The 20,138-nt window shown below is 40.3% G+C and overlaps 1 protein-coding gene and 1 non-coding gene across 8 annotated transcripts in view; one reads left to right on the top strand and one right to left on the bottom strand.

The window, feature by feature from the left end:
- The window catches only part of ACACA (acetyl-CoA carboxylase alpha), a 283,137-nt gene that overhangs the window by 167,326 nt on the left and 95,673 nt on the right, over positions 1–20,138 (bottom strand). For all 7 annotated transcript variants that reach the window (XM_070390509.1, XM_070390510.1, XM_070390512.1 and 4 more), the window contains 6 exons: positions 18,844–18,982; positions 12,969–13,078; positions 11,611–11,692; positions 10,769–10,867; positions 9,055–9,161; positions 5,964–6,074 (listed from right to left, as the gene is read on the bottom strand). In XM_070390509.1, the coding sequence (XP_070246610.1) occupies positions 5,964–6,074; positions 9,055–9,161; positions 10,769–10,867; positions 11,611–11,692; positions 12,969–13,078; positions 18,844–18,982 (648 nt within the window). The remainder of the gene's footprint in view (positions 1–5,963; positions 6,075–9,054; positions 9,162–10,768; positions 10,868–11,610; positions 11,693–12,968; positions 13,079–18,843; positions 18,983–20,138) is intronic.
- LOC138984032 (U6atac minor spliceosomal RNA) lies at positions 10,495–10,622 on the top strand. The gene has a single exon (XR_011461392.1). It is a non-coding gene; the product is annotated as a U6atac minor spliceosomal RNA (small nuclear RNA).

Below are 20,138 nucleotides of genomic sequence, written 5' to 3'. Positions count from 1 at the left end.
TCTGGCCACATTCTAATGGTCTAAGCAAGCCACAAGGCCAACTAAGATTCAGTTCAGTTCAGTTCAGTCACTCAGTTGTGTCCGACTCTTTGCGACCCCATGGACTGCAACACGCCAGGCTTCCCTGTCCACCACCAACTCCCGGAGCTTACTCAAACTCATGTCCACTGAGTCGGTGATGCCATCCAACCATCTCATCCTCTGTCATCCCCTTCTCCTCCTGCCTTCAAACTTTCCCAGCATCAGGGTCTTTTCAAATGAGTCAGTTCTTCACATCAGGTGGCCAAAGTATTGGAGTTTCAGCTTCAGCATCAGTTCTTTCAGTGAATATTCAGGGTTGATTTCCTTTAGGATTCAGTTTAGCCTACTGGAGGGTGAGAGGTCACATGCAATAGAGATGAGCTGTTCCAGTTGAGGCTCCATAGACCCACCAGCCAACAGAATCTTTCCTTTAGGACTCTCAAGAGTCTTCTCCAACACCACAATTCAAAAGCATCAATTCTTTGGCTCTCAGCTTTCTTTATATTCCAACTCTCACATCCATACACGACTACTGAAAAAACCATAGCTTTGATTAGACGGACCTTTGTTGGCAAAGTCATGTCTCTGCTTTTGGGGTGGGAAAAGAGATGTCATCTCTTAATGGGAGAAAAGCCAAAGTCACACTGCCAAGGGATGTACAAACAAGGACGGGAGGAGTTATGGCAGCCATCTCTGCAAACAAGCTACTATGGTCTGCCCTCTGGCAGTAATTCACATGTTTCCCACATGCAAAACAGACTCACCCCCTCCCAAGACCCCCAAAGTCATCCAATCATGGTATCAGGCCCAAGGTCCATTTTCCCATGAGAAACAAGTCATGTTTACAAGCAAAAGAGACTTTTTGGGTGCAGCTCCTCCTATTTTTGCAAAGATCTGGGAACTAAAAAGACAAATTATCTGTCCCCAACACTTCCAACATTTAATGATAAAACGGGGATTAAAAAATACTCCAATTCAAAGGAGAAACAATAGGAAGTACATTAACAGTCACTGCTGCTGCTGCTAAGTCGTTTCAGTCGTGTCCAACTGTGCGACCCCAGAGACAGCAGCCCACCAGGTTATCCCTGGGATTCTCCAGGCAAGAACACTGGAGTGGGTTGCTATTTCCTTCTCCAATGCATGAAAGTGAAAAGTAAAAGTAAAGTTGCTCAGTCAGGTCCGACTCTTAGCGACCCCATGGACTGCAGCCTACCAGACTCCTCCGTCCATGGGATTTTCCAGGCAAGAGTACTGGAGTGGGGTGCCATTGCCTTCTCCGTAACAGTCACTGGTCCACACCAATTCTGAAGTCCAGATGGGTAGACGGTGTCAGGTTTCCTTACTCCACAGGCATGGAATTTGTTTTGCTTTTCTCTGTGGTCCAATTCTGATCCCTGGGAGTGGCTTCCTAATCCATGGTTCCCCTCTGTTCTTAGAAGCCCTCCGGGGTCCGGAAAAATCTCCCTTGCTATGAGAAATGACTAATGTTTACAGCTGAACAACTTTCCCAGTCTGCTTCCTATTCATAGGAAATTGAAAGTTCTGGGGCCTCTTTAAAGTTTGAACTGTCTCTGTCCCTTGCAGTCCCTTTGGTACATTCATCAATATAAGTATCTTGAAAAGTTTATGAGTTTCCTATGAATCATACTGAAAATTCACTTCTTGCCCCAAAAACATATCCATAACTTTTCTGCACAGACCTCTCTATACCTTGGGCATGTCAGGCTGCTGTGGGACAACGTTTTTAAAATTCTTAGAAGTCCTTTTTTTCCTAGTTCTTAAATTATTTCTGAGGTTTTAAAGGATCTTCCAGGCACTCTTGATTTGGGCTCTACTCTGAAGTCATTTTTTACTTTGAAAATTTTTTGCCAGCACCAGAGAGATCGGTAATGAAAAACAGCTCTATTTTTAAACTCAACAAGTTTGGAACACCTTTTTTAGTTCACTTCTTTTTTATAGTTAAAAAACAATCATAAGCATTCAATAGATACTTTTAACACTTTATCTAAAAGATCTCTTTAAGTAGATCTAGGAGTTCAGTACAGTCTCTGCTTTCCAAATTACCTCAGGTAACTGTTTCATCATTACAGAACATGGGTGACCTTTCCCCTCATTTCCGTTTCATCCTGCACCAAAAGTTTTTTTATCATTCCTCTAGGCTTCATTACCAAGCTCCTTACCATCTTTTCCAGACTTCACCTATGAGCCAGTCTCAAAGCAAATGCCACATCAGTTCAGTTTACTTCAGTCACTCAGTTGTGTCCGACTCTTTGTGACCCCATGAATCGCAGCACGCCAGGCCTCCCTGTCCATCACCAACTCCCGGAGTTCACTCAGACTCACGTCCATTGAGTCAGTGATGCCATCTCACCCTCTGTCGTCCCCTTCTCCTCCTGCCCCCAACCCCTCCCAGCATCAGAGTCTTTTCCAATGAGTCAACTCTTCGCATGAGGTGACCAAAGTACTGGAGTTTCAGCTTTAGCATCATTCCTTCCAAAGAAATCCCAGAGCTGATCTTCTTCAGAATGGACTGGTTGGATCTCCTTGCAGTCCAAGGGACTCTCAAGAGTCTTCTCCAACACCACAGTTCAAAAGCATCAATTCTTCGGTGCTTAGCTTTCTTCACAGTCCAACTCTCACTTTTATACATGACCACTGGAAAAACCATAGCCTTGACTAGACGGACCTTTGTTGGCAAAGTAACGTCTCTGCTTTTCAATATGCTATCTAAGTTGGTCATAACTTTTCTTCCAAGGAGTAAGCGTCTTTTAATTTCATGGCTGCAGTCACCATATGCAGTGATTTTGGAGCCCCCCCCAAAAATAAAGTCTAACACTGTTTCCACTGTTTCCCCATCTATTTCCCATGAAGTGATGGGAAATAGTGATCTTCGTCTTCTGAATGTTGAGCTTTAAGTCAACTTTTTCACTCTCCTCTTTCACTTTCATCAAGAGGCTTTTTAGTTCCTCTTCACTTTCTGCCATAAGGGTGGTGTCATCTGCATATCTGAGGTTATTGATATTTCTCCTGGCAATCTTGATTCCAGCTCGTGCCTCTTCCAGCCCAGAGTTTCTCAGGATGTACTCTGCATATAAGTTAAATAAGCAGGGTGACAATATACAGCCTTGACGTACTCCTTTTCCTATTTGGAACCAGTCTGTTGTTCCATGTCCAGTTCTAACTGTTGCTTCCTGATCTGCATATAGGTTTCTCAAGAGGCAGGTCAGGTGGTCTGGTATTCCCATCTCTTGAAGAATTTTCCACAGTTTATTGTGATCCACACAGTCAAAGGCTTTGGCATAGTCAATAAAGCAGAAATAGATGTTTTTCTGGAATTCTCTTGCTTTTTCTATGATCCAGCGGATGTTGGCAATTTGATCTCTGGTTCCTCTGCCTTTTCTAAAACCAGCTTGAACATCTGGAAGTTCACGGTTCACGTACTGCCGAAGCCTGGCTTGGAGAATTTTGAGCATTACTTTACTAGCATGTGAGGTGAGTGCAATTGTGCGGTAGTTTAGTTACTTTTTTTGCCAGGGCAGCATTACACCTTTAGGTATCAGTTTTTAGGTCAGTTATGCATTGATGCCTACCAAACCACCAAAATTTCAGTGACTTAGGGCACTAACCACTTTGCTTACAGCAATTTGAGCTGGGCCCAGTTGGGCAGTTCTTCTGCTGATCTTGGCTAGGAGCCATTCAGGGAGTTAGCCATCTAGCAACTTAACTAAGCTTGGAAGGTTTAATATGAACTCATGTACATGTCTCAAAGGTATAGATGAAACTGTCAGGTCTAGGAAGCCTCAGATGAGACAATTCATCTCTGCTTTGTGTGGCCTCTCTTTTTCCAGAAGCCTAGACTATGCTCTTCACAAGGCGAGTCTGAGGTTCATTCCAAAAGGCCAAGGGCAGAAGCCAGAAACCACTTGCAGCTTTGGTTTTGAAACTAGTCACCATTTCTACTGTATTCTATTGGTCAACCAACACAAGTCACAAGGTCAACCAAAACTCAAAGGGTGGAAGGAAAAAAAGTCACTATTTCTTCATGGGAAGAAGGCAAAATCATACTATAAAGGAAGTGTATATAGGGATGGAAAGAGATATCATGGTCATCTTTGCAAATAATCTCTCACAAGCTCTTTTCTGTATTTTTCATCCTTTTTGTCTCTTCATGCTTCAGTCTGAGCTTTCTTCTGACTTGCCTTCCAGTTGCTAATTATTTCTTCAGTTGCATCTAAGATGCCATTAAACCCCTCTATTGACTTAATTTTCAGTTCAGTTCAGTTGCTCAGTCCTGCTCAACTTTTCGCGACCCCACGGACTGTAGTACACTAGGCTTCCCTGTCCATCACCAACTCCGGGAGCTTACTCAAACTCTTGTACATTGAGTCAGTGATGCCATCCAACCATCTCATCTTCTGTCACCCCCATCTCCTCCTGCCCTCAATCTTTCCTAGCATCAGGGTTTTTTCTAATGAGTCAGTTCTTTGCATCAGGTGGCCAAAGTATTGGAGCTTCATCATCAATCCTTTCAGTGAATATTCAGAACTTGAATATTCAGAACTGGTTTGATCTTCCTGCTGTCCAAGGGACTCTCAAGAGTCTTCTCCAACACCACAGTTCAAAAGCATCAATCCTTCAGCACTCAGCTTGCTTTATGGTCCAGCTCTCACATCCATACATGACTACTGGAAAAAACATAGCTTTGACTAGACGGACCCTTGCCGGTAAAGTAATGTCTCTGCTTTTTAATTTGCTGTCTAGGTTGGTCATAGCTTGTCTTCCAAGGAACAAGCGTCTTCTAATTTCATGGCCACAATCACCATCTGCAGTGATTTTGGAGCCCAAGAACATAAAGTCTGTCACTGTTTCCACTGTTTCCCCATCTATTTCCCATGAGGTGATGGGACCAGATGCCATGATCTTAGTTTTTTGAATGTGGAGTTTTAAGCCAGCTTTTTCACTCACTCTTTCACCTTCACCAAGAGGCCCTTTAGTTCGTCTTCAATTTTGGCCATAAGGGTGGTATCATCTGCATATCTGAGGTTGATATTTCTCCCTGCAATCTTGATTCCAGCTTGTGCCTCATCCAGCCCAGCATTTCGCAAGATGTACTCTGCATATAAGTTAAATAAGCAAGGTAACAATATATAGCCTTGATGTATTCCTTTCCCAATGTGTAACCAGTCCATTGTTTCATGTCTGGTTCTAACTGTTGCTTCTTAACCTGCATACAGATTTTGAGGAGGCAAGTGAGGTGGTCTGGTATTCCCATCTGTTGAAGAATTTTCCAGTTTGTTGTGATCCACATAGTCAAAGGCTTTGGCATAATCAATGAAGCAGAAGTAGATGTTTTTCTGGAACTCTCTTGCTTTTTCTATGATCCTGCAGATGTTGGCCATTTGATCTCTGGTTCCTCTGCCTTTTCTAAATCCAGCTTGGACATCTGGATGTTCTCAGTTTATGTACTGTTGAAGCCTAGCTTGGAGAATTTTCAGTATTACTTAATTTCAGAGAGCCTGAGTGAGGCCAAGCCAAGAGCATCCAGATCAGGAATTAACCATTCTACACACTTTATCTAAGATGTCAGCACAAGCAGGGCACAAAAACATAGGAAGGTACTGACTCTTCCTTGTTACTAGGAAGGCCTATGAGCCATACAAATCAAATAGGGAAGAGCTATCTGAGAAACTGAGCAGTTTTACATAAGACAGAATAATGACTGCTTGAATTAGCTAAATGAATAAAACCTTAGATTGAATTGGACATTTCACTGATATTTTTTCCCCCTGCTACTAAGAAGGTAGAGGTTAAAGCGAATGATTAGATTAGTTACAAACAAAAAATTTAAATATTTTCTGGACATCCAAATTATAGTGTGAATTAAATCACATATCTCTAATATACATATTAGTTCAAATAAAGAACAACAACTTGTACTCCACCTGTCTGAAGAGGTTAGGGAAGTCATCTGCATTGTTGACTTTTCTGATTCCCTTCCCTCCTCCTCCTTCTGAGGCCTTGATCATTACTGGATATCCAACTTCCTCCGCTGCCTTCAAGAAGAAAGAGAAAAATTGAAGTGAGAATGGTATTAGTAGAGAAGGAGAAAACTGGCATTTTCTCCCTTTAAAAAAATGCTGTCATCTGGTAGGTCTATTAATATACATACATTAAAATAGAAAGATCCTGAAGATATGGTATTAGATGAGAAAAGAAGTACCAGAATAGTATTTGCAGTAATGGATTGATCCAAAAGAAACTGTGTTTGTCCTTTTTTAAAAAATACTTCTTTATTTATTCAACAGTGATGGGTCTCAGATGTGGCATGTGGGGTCTTTCACTGTGGCCCATGGACTCTCTGGCTGTGGTATGTGGGCTCAGTTGCTCTGTGGCACGTGGGCCCTTAGTTCCCTGACCAGGGATCAAAACAAAGTCCCCTGCATTGCAAGGCAGACTCTTAACCACTGGACCACCAGAAAAGTCCCAAAAGAAACTGTACTTTTTCGTAGGTAAAAAATGGTTCTATATTGGCAATTTTGTATGGTTCAATCTAAAATAATCCCATATAGGTCAAAAACAAAGTAAAACTATATATACACACACACACACACACACATATATATATGTACATATATATATATATAAAATTATGTATACATTCATACACTTACATATGTAAGTACAAAAAAACAAGTCTAGACTATCGACCACTGGTGATTTATAAAGGGAAGATGAGTAGATATAAACTTTCACTTTTTACTGTATATATTACTGTATTATTAGAATTTCTTATAATATGCAAGAATTTGTGCCTTAACCATAATTTTTATTTCTTAAAAATTTACCAAAGTGTACATTTTCTTTGTTCCATAACTTTTCGTTTTAAAAAAGACAAAGAAAACACAGGCAGTTCACTTAATATAAGCTGACCACCTCAGCACAGCTTCTGATCTTCTGACAACATAGAAGACTCAACAAATCAGGATTCTCACATATCCAGAAATTTTTTCTCACTTGACTTTTTATAAAAGATAAAAATAACAAGATACCAAAACATTAATAGTCAGAAAACTAATTTTAAACAAATGCCCTAAATGTGCTTTTCATATTTACAGTATTTTATGAGATGATCCCAAAACTTTTCAAATATTTAATTATATATCCATTAAGCAAGGAGCCAATTAAGTCAAGATATACCTGTTTATTAGATTGCTATGCTATTATTAAAAGGTCTGAGGTAGCCTTTACATGTAATAATATGGAAGATACCCACATTGTAGCTAAGGCAAAAAGCAGATTGGGGAAAAGTTAACCAAAAGTTTAAAACAACTGAGTCATTCCTTTGTTGAAACATTCCAGTCTTATATAGTTTACATTATAAAAACATCTAAAAAATGTGTCACCAGAAAAAGACCATTTTAATTTTTGTCAGTAGTTTTAGGCATGAAAATCCTTCATAGTCCCATTTCTTCTAAATTCTCTTAACTTCTATGCTTACAAGCAAAATCAGCATGAACTCAGTCAGTGGGTGATAAATGATTGAAGAAGCAGGCACAAATGTGGGAAAGACTAAAAAATAGGAGAGCCCACATGATATAAGAACAAGGCAGGCCTTTAAAATACATACATAAGTTCTAGACACAGGTCATCTATTTAAAGTATTTTAGAAAAATTTTAATGCCACGAGGAAAATTCTTATATATAGGAAGAAGAAATCTTGGATTATAAAAACAATATATATGGTAAGACCCTAATTTCATAACTATCGTAACAGTTATAGTTATGGGAACCTATTAATAAAGACTGTCATTAAATGAATCTATGAACCAAAAAAGGCTGGCAAAAATTTTATGTTTATATTATAACCAGGAAAAAAAGGAATTTTAACTGATAAGCAATATAGCTAATTCCCTACAAAGGGTTTCTACTCTTTTGCAAATTATAGCAAATAGGACATACATCAGCAATTCAATTGGAAACATTAATTCTTCCTATTAAGGAGGTTACAGGATGCTTAACTTGAAATGCAAGCAACAGAGCAAAATCAGTTGAATATGCACTATTCCTCTTGAATTTATTGCAGATGAGTCAAACATGAGTAGCTTTCTTTTCTAAAATATAGCTCTTTGATCATCTCCCTGGTGGCATAACTGACACTTCCAACTAGTTAAAAAGTGAAAGGAGAAATAACTGGAGGGGACTGTGAAGGAAAGAAAAAATACTGTTGAAGAAAAGATCTCCTTTTGCTTCGGTGCATGTTTCTACATAGACAGACAATAATTAGAAGAACAGTTTCAGCCTCTATCAGCTCCCTCCCTCACTCCTCTCCAAAGCAAAAAGAATGAACTCTGATCTGTCAGTTTGGAAGGAGAAACTGAGCATGTATAGCTCAGCCTTTTCCCCTTTGAGATCAGCCCACTACACAGAACACATGTTCTTTCTCAGCTCTCAGTCATACAATAAACTAAATGGCAAAAGCCGTCTCTGTGATTACTCACATTGCCAGTAACCAGTGAGTGAGCCTGCTTAACTGATGTTCACTTTACAAATCTGATTGTTGCTGCACAGTTAGGACATTTTCATCACCATATCTGTTCGTATTAAAGCTGACATTTTGATCTCTGTCTGCCAGGGTTCTTGGTTCTGAACTCAAGCGGGGCAAAAAAGCGGTTTGCCCCTAACTCCACCCACACACACACACACACACACACACACACACACACACACACACACACACACACACACACACACACACTGTAACAGGTGGTGGAGAAAGAATCAGGACCTCCTTAAAGCTATGATTTAACCACCTAAGAAGTGTTCTGTCCAGGTGAGTGGCTTGCTTCAAAACAAATTTAAATTGTTTTTGTGAAACGTAGGTCACTTCCTCATTCTATTACATAAACTACATCTCCTGGTCTTACAACCCTAACACTCTCATGGGTATATATCATAAACCAGGCTCCAAATCCCCATATTTGGGACTATAATTGGTCCGTTGAACATGATCACACCCCAGAGTTAGTAACCTACCTTCAGCCCATCATCCACATCCTTCACATAACCTTTTTCATATAGTTCCTGAGGAACATTTAAAATTCGTTTTGAAAAATCATTTTCGTGCCAGTCCACACAAAGACCTGCAACAGATAACAGTGACTTAAAAGCAGCTACAAGAATTTCTGTTCTTGTCGATTTTCTTCTTACACCTTCTTTAAAATGCTTTCATATTTATTCAAACTTGAGGGTAGATGTGAGAAAGAAGAATACCATAAAACCCTGATCAGTCCTTGGAGTTAGCAGGATTTACCTAATATCAACATCTGGCCACTTGGGTTCTGATGCTGGAAAAAGTCAAGAGAGATAATAGGCAGCAACTTAAAAAAAAACAAAACAGAAACGCAAGGACCTGAATACAAGACAAACAAACAAAAAAAAGCATGCCAGACTTCTCACAGAAACTCAGCAAACAAAGGATCTTCGATTTGTGTGTTCAGGCCTGCTCCAGGGCCAGAGGTCTGAGAAATAATTCAATCTTTATGAGCCCTTGGAAATGGAAATGGCGGTTTTATTGGCCTCAGCAGAGTCATGACGCCAAGCTTCCTGACTGTCCCTGTACTCAGCCACAAGGGGAATGGTACAGCCTCTCCATTCAAACAAGAACAAACTCAACCTTTTATTTTAAACTGTTTGACCCAGCAGGTCTGGAAAGGATATTGCAATTCCCCTGGAGAGCCAGAGTAACAAGAGTTCAAATCTGTTTAGACTCAAAACAACGGTAGTTCCCATTTGTAAGAGGTTTTAGTGTGTGTCTGCTCCCTGTGCTTGAGGACCGAAAAACAGAAGTTCATAATACTGACAGCTCTAATAATCCACATGGCACTCTTTAAGGGATCTGTCAAGAATAAATCATTTTTAGAAAAAATTCAGGCTTCTGCATGCTTGGAAGAAAGGTTGATTATTGACCTCAGTTTTCAGGGCAAATGAGTGGTTGAATGGTATTAAACAGGCAAAACAAACTGTCAACAGATTGTGGGCTCACATTAAGAAAATACTGGCCAAAAAGACTATATACGTGGATCCACATGACTGAATCACTTTGTTGTACACCTGAAACTAACACAACATTGTTAATCAACTATACGTCAATATAAACATTTTCAAAATACAAAGACTGAATAAACAAAAAGAAAGAAAGAAAATACTGGCAGGCAAATATCTAAGTAAGTGGGTTTTAGCTTTTTCTTAGTGATTTCAGTCATCGCCCAGGCAAGTTCAAAGGCCTATTCCACCTAAGAAGACCATCTCTGAGGAAGATCCTAGCCTAGGAAGACCTATCCTAGCATAGATCTGAATCCACAGAAGCAGATGAATTTCCTCAGAGTTTTTCCAAATTAAGTCCCAAGATCATTTACATTACCGTTTAGTGTCTCTGAACCTTGTACAAAATTTACATTCTTAAGACACGATAGGATGTTGTATGAAAGGAGCAAAGGTTAGCACTCCCCTTGACAAAGATGGAAGAGGCTCTTGGGCCTGACAACACGCATATGCTTAAGACATGATAGAATCATAGATACAGCAATTAAGCCAGGAGATACAAGCTACCAATCAATCAACTTGGATTCTGTTTCTTGTCAAATATTTAATACATTTTAAAGCAGGCCTAAGCCCCCAGCCACAGTCCCAAATACCCTACTGAGCTTTTCTGCACTTTAAGATACAAACAAGAAATAAAATTTCTTACCACTGCCACTCCATGGAAGAGTTGGGATACCAGCAGTTTGAGCCACTATGGAAGATGCGATCTTATCCCCCAGAGCCCACATGGCTTGGCTTGGAGGACCTAAAAACAAAACAAGAAAAGAACCCTGACTGTAACATTTTGGCCTCATTTCTTTCCCAAGTATTTTGTCTTTCATATAATTGTTTTTGTATTTGTCTTGTACCCCCCGCATCGCATACTATCCATATCAGAAACTTGATGACGGGGACTGCTGTGTTTTGGCTCATCTTTGTATCCTTTATAGAACCTAATGTAGCAGATTTTTACACACAGAGAGAATTCAATATATGTCAATATATGCTGAATTCAACCCCTGACAAATCATCCTTCATGATCCAACACTACCAGATTAACAAAGTCTTCTCTTTTTTTATGATTATCCTGAAATAAGGACAATAAAGTTTTAGGGTTCAAGTCTAAAATATTATACTCTCCTTGGACTTAGGGAAACCCAAAAGGAAGATTTATCATTAATAGGCTTTACAAAGCATAATCATCATTGTTGAGACAAAGACAGAAACACTTACCACCATATAACCTTGATTTTTCTCTCTCTATAGGAGAGCAGAAAAGTCAGAAGAAATAACCCTCACTTACAGGACTATAACCTATATGCTTAAATGTGAAGGTACTGATTCATATTTAAGGGCACACTGATTGTTGAATATAAAAGCCCAGTGCGTGATGAAAAATAAAAGCCTAGTATGTGTTAAACAGAAGAAAAGCAAAATATAGAGGGGGAATATGGACCAAAATGACAGAGTGAAACAGAAAAACAGGAAGAGTACGTCAGAAAGGCTTACCCATGAAGGCGATGCCATTTTTCAAGAGAAGTTCTGGGAGCTTGGGATTCTCAGAAGCATGACCCCAGCCAGCCCAAACTGCCTACAAGGGAACACAATATGATTCATTCTTAAAATTCGTAGTAAAAAGAACACGATTCAACTGTATTCCTCTCTAACCAAGACTGGCTGTACTTCATGAGGTACAATAGTGCCATAGCAGCCTAATGCTTAATTCAGCTTTTATGCCCGATTCTTGGCCAACTTTTTACAGAACAACAATAAGCAGTCGACTGTGGTAAAACCTCTGAAGACGTCAAAAACAAGTTGAAACTGATGTTAAGATCCAGCTGGTACTGTTGCGCTTCAGGAAAGTCAGTTCATACCTTTCAACTACACTCTACAGAGCCTCTTCTAGACATGCTGGTTTTTTTTTTGTAGATTGCATTACTTTGGCCACCCAACTCCACCTTTATATCTAGTGGTTATACTGCCATACAAATGTCAAGTTTTTTTCCTCTTTGGGCTTTAAGACACTTACCCTAAACTCTCTACAACAATGTGATAGAGAAGAAAAAACCTCCTTCTACACTACTGTGGTTCTAGACTAAGAGTATTTCATTGGAAATAGGTAACTTTCACTTAGTGGGAGGTTTGAAGGTGAAATGGATAGAATAATCTCTGAAAGACCCTTACAAACCTCTTGTTTAGATGATGTTTACTTTATGGTGACTCATTTCACTCTTCTCATCTTTCTTTTCCCTCTCTGTATATACCATATAAAGGCTCTTATCGAGGTTCAGAAAAGACGCTTTATATAAAATTAAAATTTCTTCACTGGCTATCCCCTCGTGCCTAATTGTAAAATGGTTGAATTGGGCACAGGGAACGCTTCTCAATAATCTATAACAACCTATATGGGGAAAGAATCTAAATAACAGTGGAAGACCTGAACCAAAGGCCAGACACTATAAAACTCTTAGAGAAAAACACAGAACACTCTTGGACATAAATCGCAGCAGGATCTTTTCTGACCCGCCTCCTAGAGTAATGAAAATAAAAACAAAAATTAACAAATGGGACCTAATCAAACTTAAAAGCTTCTGCACAGCAAAGGAAACCATAAGCAAGGTGAAAGGACAATCTTCAGAATGGGAGAAAATATTTGCAAACGAAGCAACTGATATAAAACTGAGAATACGTTTTATTCTCCAAAACACAAACGTAATAGTGGATATATGTCTGTGGATACCTGATTTACTTTGCTGTACAGCAGAAACTAACACAACGTTTTAAATCAAACATACTCCAGTAAAAAAAAAATGTTTTTTTTTTAAAAGGCTGAATCTGGTTTTCAAGGAGACGCTGGCATGTCTTACTTGCACGGGGATCCTTTTAGCAATGTCAAGAATTAACTCCACATTTGCATAGTTGTTGTTGTTGGGGCCTCCTGGCACGGGCACGTAGTGATCCGCCATCTTAATGTATTCTGGAAACACAAGCACATTACCAATAATTAAAATTTATTTTCAGAAATGTAACATCAGAGCAAAAACTACACAGAAGACAAGTACCATCATATGTAAGCATGGGACAAACTACATTCGTGGGATAACTTCCAGAACCATTCATTTGGAGGCTCTTTGTTAAGTCACAGGCACTAAAATGTGATAATCTCAAGAAGCTCTGACACCAAGCAGCAGTTCCCAAACAGTTCACTGTGTCAGCTTTTTGAAGAGTCATTATGATCTCTATATTAAGGGTGACGTGTCACTGAGAGGCCCATTATTCTGTTCGGAGAAAAAGTTCTATGACACCTTTCATCTTTAACTTGCACTATATTCTGAGAAGGCCCCTTTCCTGATATAAAGCCGGGACAAAATGAGGAAACCGGGGAGAGACTGGAGGGTTTGTAGACTTGCTAAACAGGAAAGGTGAGTTACAGGAGTCTGTCAAGTGCTTGAAAAACATTTGTTTATCTGAAATGTTCAGGATACTATGGATTTGAAACACACTTAAAAAGCTAACTTCTTTCCTTATTTTTTTTTGGGGGGGGGGCATAGTATCCCCTTTCAAATCTGTGACCTGATGTTTCTTCCTTTTCTGGAAGTAATTGTGGCAGAGCAGCTACAATGTAAAGACTGTACTAAGCTCTTTATATACATTACTTTATTTAATACTCAGTAATCCTTTTTATAATAGGTATTATGAGCATCCAGTTTATAGGGAATTACGTCTTGGAGCAGTTAACTAATTTGCTCAAGGTCCATCTTCACCATATTTTTTAAAAAGACTCTTTTTGGGGGTGGAATTTGGTTGCTGTGCTAGGTCTTTGTTGCTGCATGCCAGCTTTTCCCAGTTTCAGGTACTGGGGTTACTCTTCATTGCAGTGCGCAGGCTTCTCATTGAGGTGGCTTCTTTCACTGCAGAGCAAAGGTTCCAGGCGTGCGGGCTTCAGTAGCTAAGGCTCCCTGGCTCAGCAGTTGTGGAGTCTGGGCTTAATTGCTCCATGGCTTATGGGATCTTCCCAGACCAGGGAAGGAACCCATGTCCCTTGAAATATCCCACAAGCTGCAGAGCAACTAAGCCTGTGTGCCACAATTATTAAGCCTGTGCTCTAAAGCCTGGGAATTGCAACTATTAAAGCCCACGAGCTCCAGAGCCTGTGCTCTGCAACAAGAGAAGCCACAGAGTGAGAAGACTGTGCACTGCAAAAGAGAGTAGCCCCTGATCACCACAACTAGAGAAAAGCCTGCACAGCAACGAAGACCTAGCACAGCCAAAAATAAAAATAAAACGTTTTGAAAAAGAATGGAGCCCATCTCACTGGGAGACTTTTCCTTGCTGGCTTGCAGGAAGCAGGAAGTCATTTGGGGATGGCCCACATGGCAAGGAGCCAAGAGCAGGCTCCAGCTAACAACCAGAGACACATTCAGGCCCTCAGTCCAATAGCCCACGGAAAACTGAGTGCTGCGAACAACTACGTGAGCTTGAAGGCAGACCCATCCCAGGCTGAGCCTCAGACGGGACGGCAGCCCCACTCGAACACTGATGGCGGCCTGATAACCGGAAGTCAAAGACCCAGCTATAGAAACTGTGAGATAATAAATGTCCACTGCTGCTTTTCTTTGGAGGGATACTTGCCATATGGTAATATAGTACTTTATTTATTCTGTCCATTAGTAACTACTACTGGATAACATCTACAATATTAATAGAACTTAATCTAAAAGAAGTTCAACTTACATTAGTTTTTTTGCATTTCAATACTGGATATTAAAATTATGATGGCCGAAATTTTATGTCAAAAATTTATAGTGGATGTTTGACATTAGTTGTTTACATACAATTCAGTTTTTGGTGGAAAATGGTTTGGCTGCAAGAGAGAACATTTGGTTTACTTCAACTAATAGGAATATCTCTTAATGCTGGGATGGCCTCTTTGTATTTCTTCTGCTGTTGATTTTTGGCACAGTTATCTGTGACTGTATGAATAGAGCTGAGTGGAGAGGTGCTCATCATGCTTATTCCAAATAAGAGTATGTAACCAATTACTACAGGAATGAGGTGCAATTGTCCAATATTTTTGAGGCCAACAGGTTAAGTATAAGGAGTTTAGCTAAGATTCAGGAATTAAAGCCTGAAGCTTCACATGAAGCCAAACTGAGAGTCCAAAACCTTGCCAGTCTTCATATCCTCCAGTATTACCCTCCACAAACAGATCTTTCAAGTTGCTACCTGAATCATCCAATTATTTACACATATATTTTAAAGGTATCTATCTTTTGGATAAGATGCATGTTGAAATATTTACAGATGCAATAAACATTTGCTTTAGAAATTATGCTTGGAGGAGAGAGGAGGTATAAGTACAGCTGAAAGAAGTTGATTTTGGATAACAGATAGACGGGAAGGAGTTCATTACGCTCTTCAACATTTGAATTGTGAAAAACAACAACTAATTCACTTAAAATGCAAATCTTTAATGTCTGATATACATGCAGACACAGACGCACACACACATACCTAAAAAGATAAAGTCCATGCTTTTAAGGATGAAAAACAAGACCATCCTTGACAAATACTAGGTCATGTCTAGATCTTGTCAGATAGATAAGCTATCTGCAGTTTCCAGATAACCTGTGTCACACCTTCAAATATTTGCATATATGTTCTTTCTGCCTGTAATACCCTTGTCTTCCCTCTAGTTCAGTTCAGTCGCTCAGTCATGTCCGACTCTTTGCAATCCCATGAATTGCAGCACGCCAAGCCTCCCTGTCCATCACCAACTCCCAGAGTTCACTCAGACTCACGTCCATTGAGTCAGTGATGCCATCCAGCCATCTCATCCTCTGTCCAACCCTTCTCCTCCTGCCCCTAATCCCTCCCAGCATCAGAGTCTTTTCCAATGAGTCAACTCTTCGCATGAGGTGACCAAAGTACTGGAGTTTCAGCTTTAGCATCATTCCTTCTAAGGAAATCCCAGGGCTGATCTTCAGAATGGACTGGTTGGATCTCCTTGCAGTCCAAGGGACTCTCAAGAGTCTGCTCCAACACCACAGTTCAAAAGCACCAATTCTTCGGCACTCAAGCTTTCTTCACAGTCCAACTCTCACATCCATACATGACCACTGGAAAAACCATAGCCTTGACTAGACGGACCTTTGTTGGCAAAGTAATGTCTCTGCTTTTCAATATGCTATCTAGGTTGGTCATAACTTTCCTTCTAAGGAGTAAGCGTCTTTTAATTTCATGGCTGCAGTCACCATATGCAGTGATTTTGGAGCCCAGAAAAATAAAGTCTGACACTGTTTCCACTGTTTCCCCATCTATTTCCCATGAAGCGATGGGACCAGATGCCATGATCTTCGTCTTCTGAATGTTGAGCTTTAAGCCAAATTTTTCACTCTCCACTTTCACTTCCATCAAGAGGTTTTTGAGTTCCTCTTCACTTTCTGCCATAAGGGTGGTGTCATCTGCATATCTGAGGTTATTGATATTTCTCCTGGCAATCTTGATTCCAGCTCGTGCCTCTTCCAGCCCAGCGTTTCTCATAATGTAGTCTGCGTACAAGTTAAATAAGCAGAGTGACAATATACAGCCTTGACGTACTCCTTTTCCTATTTGGAACCAGTCTGTTGTTCCATGTCCAGTTCTAACTGTTGCTTCCTGACCTGCATATAGGTTTCTCAAGAGGCAGGTCAGGTGGTCTGGTATTCTCTTCTCTTTCAGAATTTTCCACAGTTTATTGTGATCCACACAGTCAAAGGCTTTGGCATAGTCAATAAAGCAGAAATAGATGTTTTTCTGGAACTCTCTTGCTTTTTCAATGATCCAGTGGATGTTGGCAATTTGATCTCTGGTTCCTCTTCCTTTTCTAAAACCAGCTTGAACATCTGGAAGTTCACGGTTCACGTATTGCTGAAGCCTGGCTTGGGGATTTTTGAGCATTACTTTACTAGCGTGTGAGATGAGTGCAACTGTGTGGTAGTTTGAGCATTCTTTGGCATTGCCTTTCTTTGGGATTGGAATGAAAACTGACCTTTTCCAGTCCTGTGGCCACTGCTGAGTTTTCCAAATTTGTTGGCATATTGAGTGCAGCACTTTCACAGCATCATATTTCAGGATTTGAAATAGCTCAACTGGAATTCCATCACCTCCACTAACTTTGTTCATAGTGATGCTTTCTAAGGCCCACTTGACTTCACGTTCCAGGATGTCTGGCTCTAGGTAGTGATCACACCATCGTGATTATCTGGGTCGTGAAGCTCTTTTTTGTACAGTTCTTCTGTGTATTGTTGCCACCTCTTCTTAATATCTTCTTCTTCTGTTAGGTCCATACCATTTCTGTCCTTTATCGGGCCCATCTTTGCATGAAATGTTCCCTTGGTATGACTAACTCTTACTCATTCTTGGGTAGACATAACCACTTTCAGAAATCTCTCTTAACTATGTTAACTCCTCTTAACTCTTAACCCAAGAGCAGGGACCAGAGTTAAGATGTCTCATCTCTGTGTTCTCATAGTACCCTGTACATATTCCTATTATAGCACTTACCTCATTGCATTGAAATTATTCGTTTCCTAGAGCAAGATCACAGCATATTAAACTGTGGGTCTCCATGCTCACTGAGTGAATGAATACATGAATTAATAGGAGTACCAAATAGAAATATGGAAAAAGAAATCATGCAAGGTAGCTTACATTTATTATAGACAACTTCTTCTTTACAACTATCCAGTGAAACAGACATGACTTTCCTTGTACAGATACAAGACTGCAGCTCAAAGATGTTGAAGGATCAATCTAAATGAACAACATCTGCTTTCCAATCAACTGGTGCCTTCTCTTTTTCTAAAGATAACATTATAACCCTTACTGCCTTAGGAATAGTCTTAATATCATTGTCTCAAGACAGAGAGTACATATAAGACCAAAATGAGTTCTTAAAGACAACTCTTTAAAGACACAGGTTTGATCCCTGGTTCAGGAAGATACCACATGACACGGAGTGACTAAGTCCACATGCCACTAAGTCCGGGTACTCTAGAGACCGAGAGCTACAACTACAGAGCCTACACACTTTAGAGCCCGTGCTCTACAACAAGAGGAGCCATGGCAATGAGAAGCCCACACACCACAACTACAGAGTAGCCCCAGCTTGCCACAACTGAAGAAAAGCCCGTGTAGCAATGAAGACCCAGTGCAGCCAAAAATAATTAATTAAATTTTTTTTTAAGTATGAAGCAGAAGTATTAGCTACAGTCTTTCAACTACACCAACAATCTACAATAACCTACCACTCTCAGATGGAGGGTCATCTAAGCAGAAAGAATATGCAGAAGAGCCTACAGAGTAAAACTTACTTGGGTCCTAAGAGGTCTCTATTCCCAGGAGGAAGGGGAAAAAGAATCTTAACACTGAAATTCTCTAAAATTCAATGCAGTTCATAAGGGAAAGGGCACTTCCTTCCAAGCCTTTCTACTTACACACGCTATAAGAATGTGACTTAGCAAGTAATACTGAAAACCCAAATCAACACTTTGGTTAAATTAACACCCATTTTTACTTAGAAACAGGAGTTTATGTTGAGGCTACATAGAGTACAATCCTGGTCTACGCCTATTATTGACACTTTTTAAAAGACAAGTCCTTGGGTTTGAATCCCCCAAGTTGACATCCTCTTCCTTAAAGGTTGTGCCATTCAATGTTTTACGTTTGAGGATGCTGCTTTCTTAATGTTTAATAACTTACCTGCATTGGCTTTCAGGTCTTCAGGTGTGACCATGACAACAAATCGGATTGCACGTTCATTTCGAAACATCTCATAAGACCACCGGCGGATAGATCTCATGCATTTCACAGCTGCAATGCCATTGTTGGCAATGAGAACCTGGGAGAGTTGGGGGATAGGAATTGCAAAGAAAAGAGGAAAAGGCAGGCAAAGATGGAGGAAAAGACAAGAGAACATTTTTGTACATCTTTCTCTGAAATGCCAGAGTTTCAACTAGGAATCTGTATAGCTGGTCTAGGCAATTAAGAACCAACTCCTGCACAATCAAGGGATGTTTTAAGATGCTAGCAAAGCAAATACTTCAATGCTGCTGTTGTTTAGTCGCTAAGTTGTGTACGACTCTTACGACCCCATGGAATGTAGCCCACAAGGCTTTGTTGTCTATTGGATTTCCCAGGCAAGAAATACTGGAGTGAGTTGCCATTTCCTTCCCCAGGGGATCTTCCTGGTCCAGGGATCAAACCTGTGTCTCCTGCACTGCAGTGGATTCTTTACCACTGACTCACCTGGGAAGTCCAAAATATGCGCCAGCTAAAACTTACTCCTTTCTTAGTTCATTTCCTGAAGGGACACATCAGTTCCTCAAGTCTTATAAGTTGAAAGAGACTCACAGACTTAGAGAACAAACTTATGGTTGCCGGTGGGGGGAGGGATAGTTAGGGAATTTGGGATGGATAACAGTGAGGAGACACGTAATCTATCCTCATTGGAAGACTAATGGAAGTACACCGCTGAAGCAATACTTTTAGGAGTGGGAATACAGGTCCCCACCCTTTAAACTTAATCGCTGTAAGCTACTGCAACCAAGTCAATCTCTCAGCTCTGACACGATGTGGATAAAAGTGACTCAGATTTGCTCACGTTTCAAAATACTTATAATCACTTTAAGTACTCTTGCCTGGAAAATCCCATGGACAGAGGAGCCTGGTAGGCTGCAGTCCATGGGGTCGCTAGGAGTCGGACACGACTGAGCGACTTCACTTGCACTTTTCACTTTCATGCATTGGAGAAGGAAATGGCAACCCACTCCAGTGTTCTTGCCTGGAGAATCCCAGGGACGGGGAGCCTGGTGGGCTGCCATCTATGGGGTCACACAGAGTCGGACACGACTGAAGTGACTTAGCAGCAGCAGCAGCAGCAACATACCCTCTAAATATCTCAAATTTCTGGTGGGATCCATAAGTTACAGTGTATCAAACTTGTTTAAGCCTTCTCTTCTGAAACTCTCTCCACTCCTTTAGCTCTAAATCCCAAT

Source organism: Bos mutus, chromosome 19 (assembly GCF_027580195.1).
Source record: "Bos mutus isolate GX-2022 chromosome 19, NWIPB_WYAK_1.1, whole genome shotgun sequence".
Classification (NCBI taxonomy): Eukaryota; Metazoa; Chordata; class Mammalia; order Artiodactyla; family Bovidae; genus Bos; species Bos mutus.
This window is presented reverse-complemented; position numbering and strand designations above follow the sequence as displayed.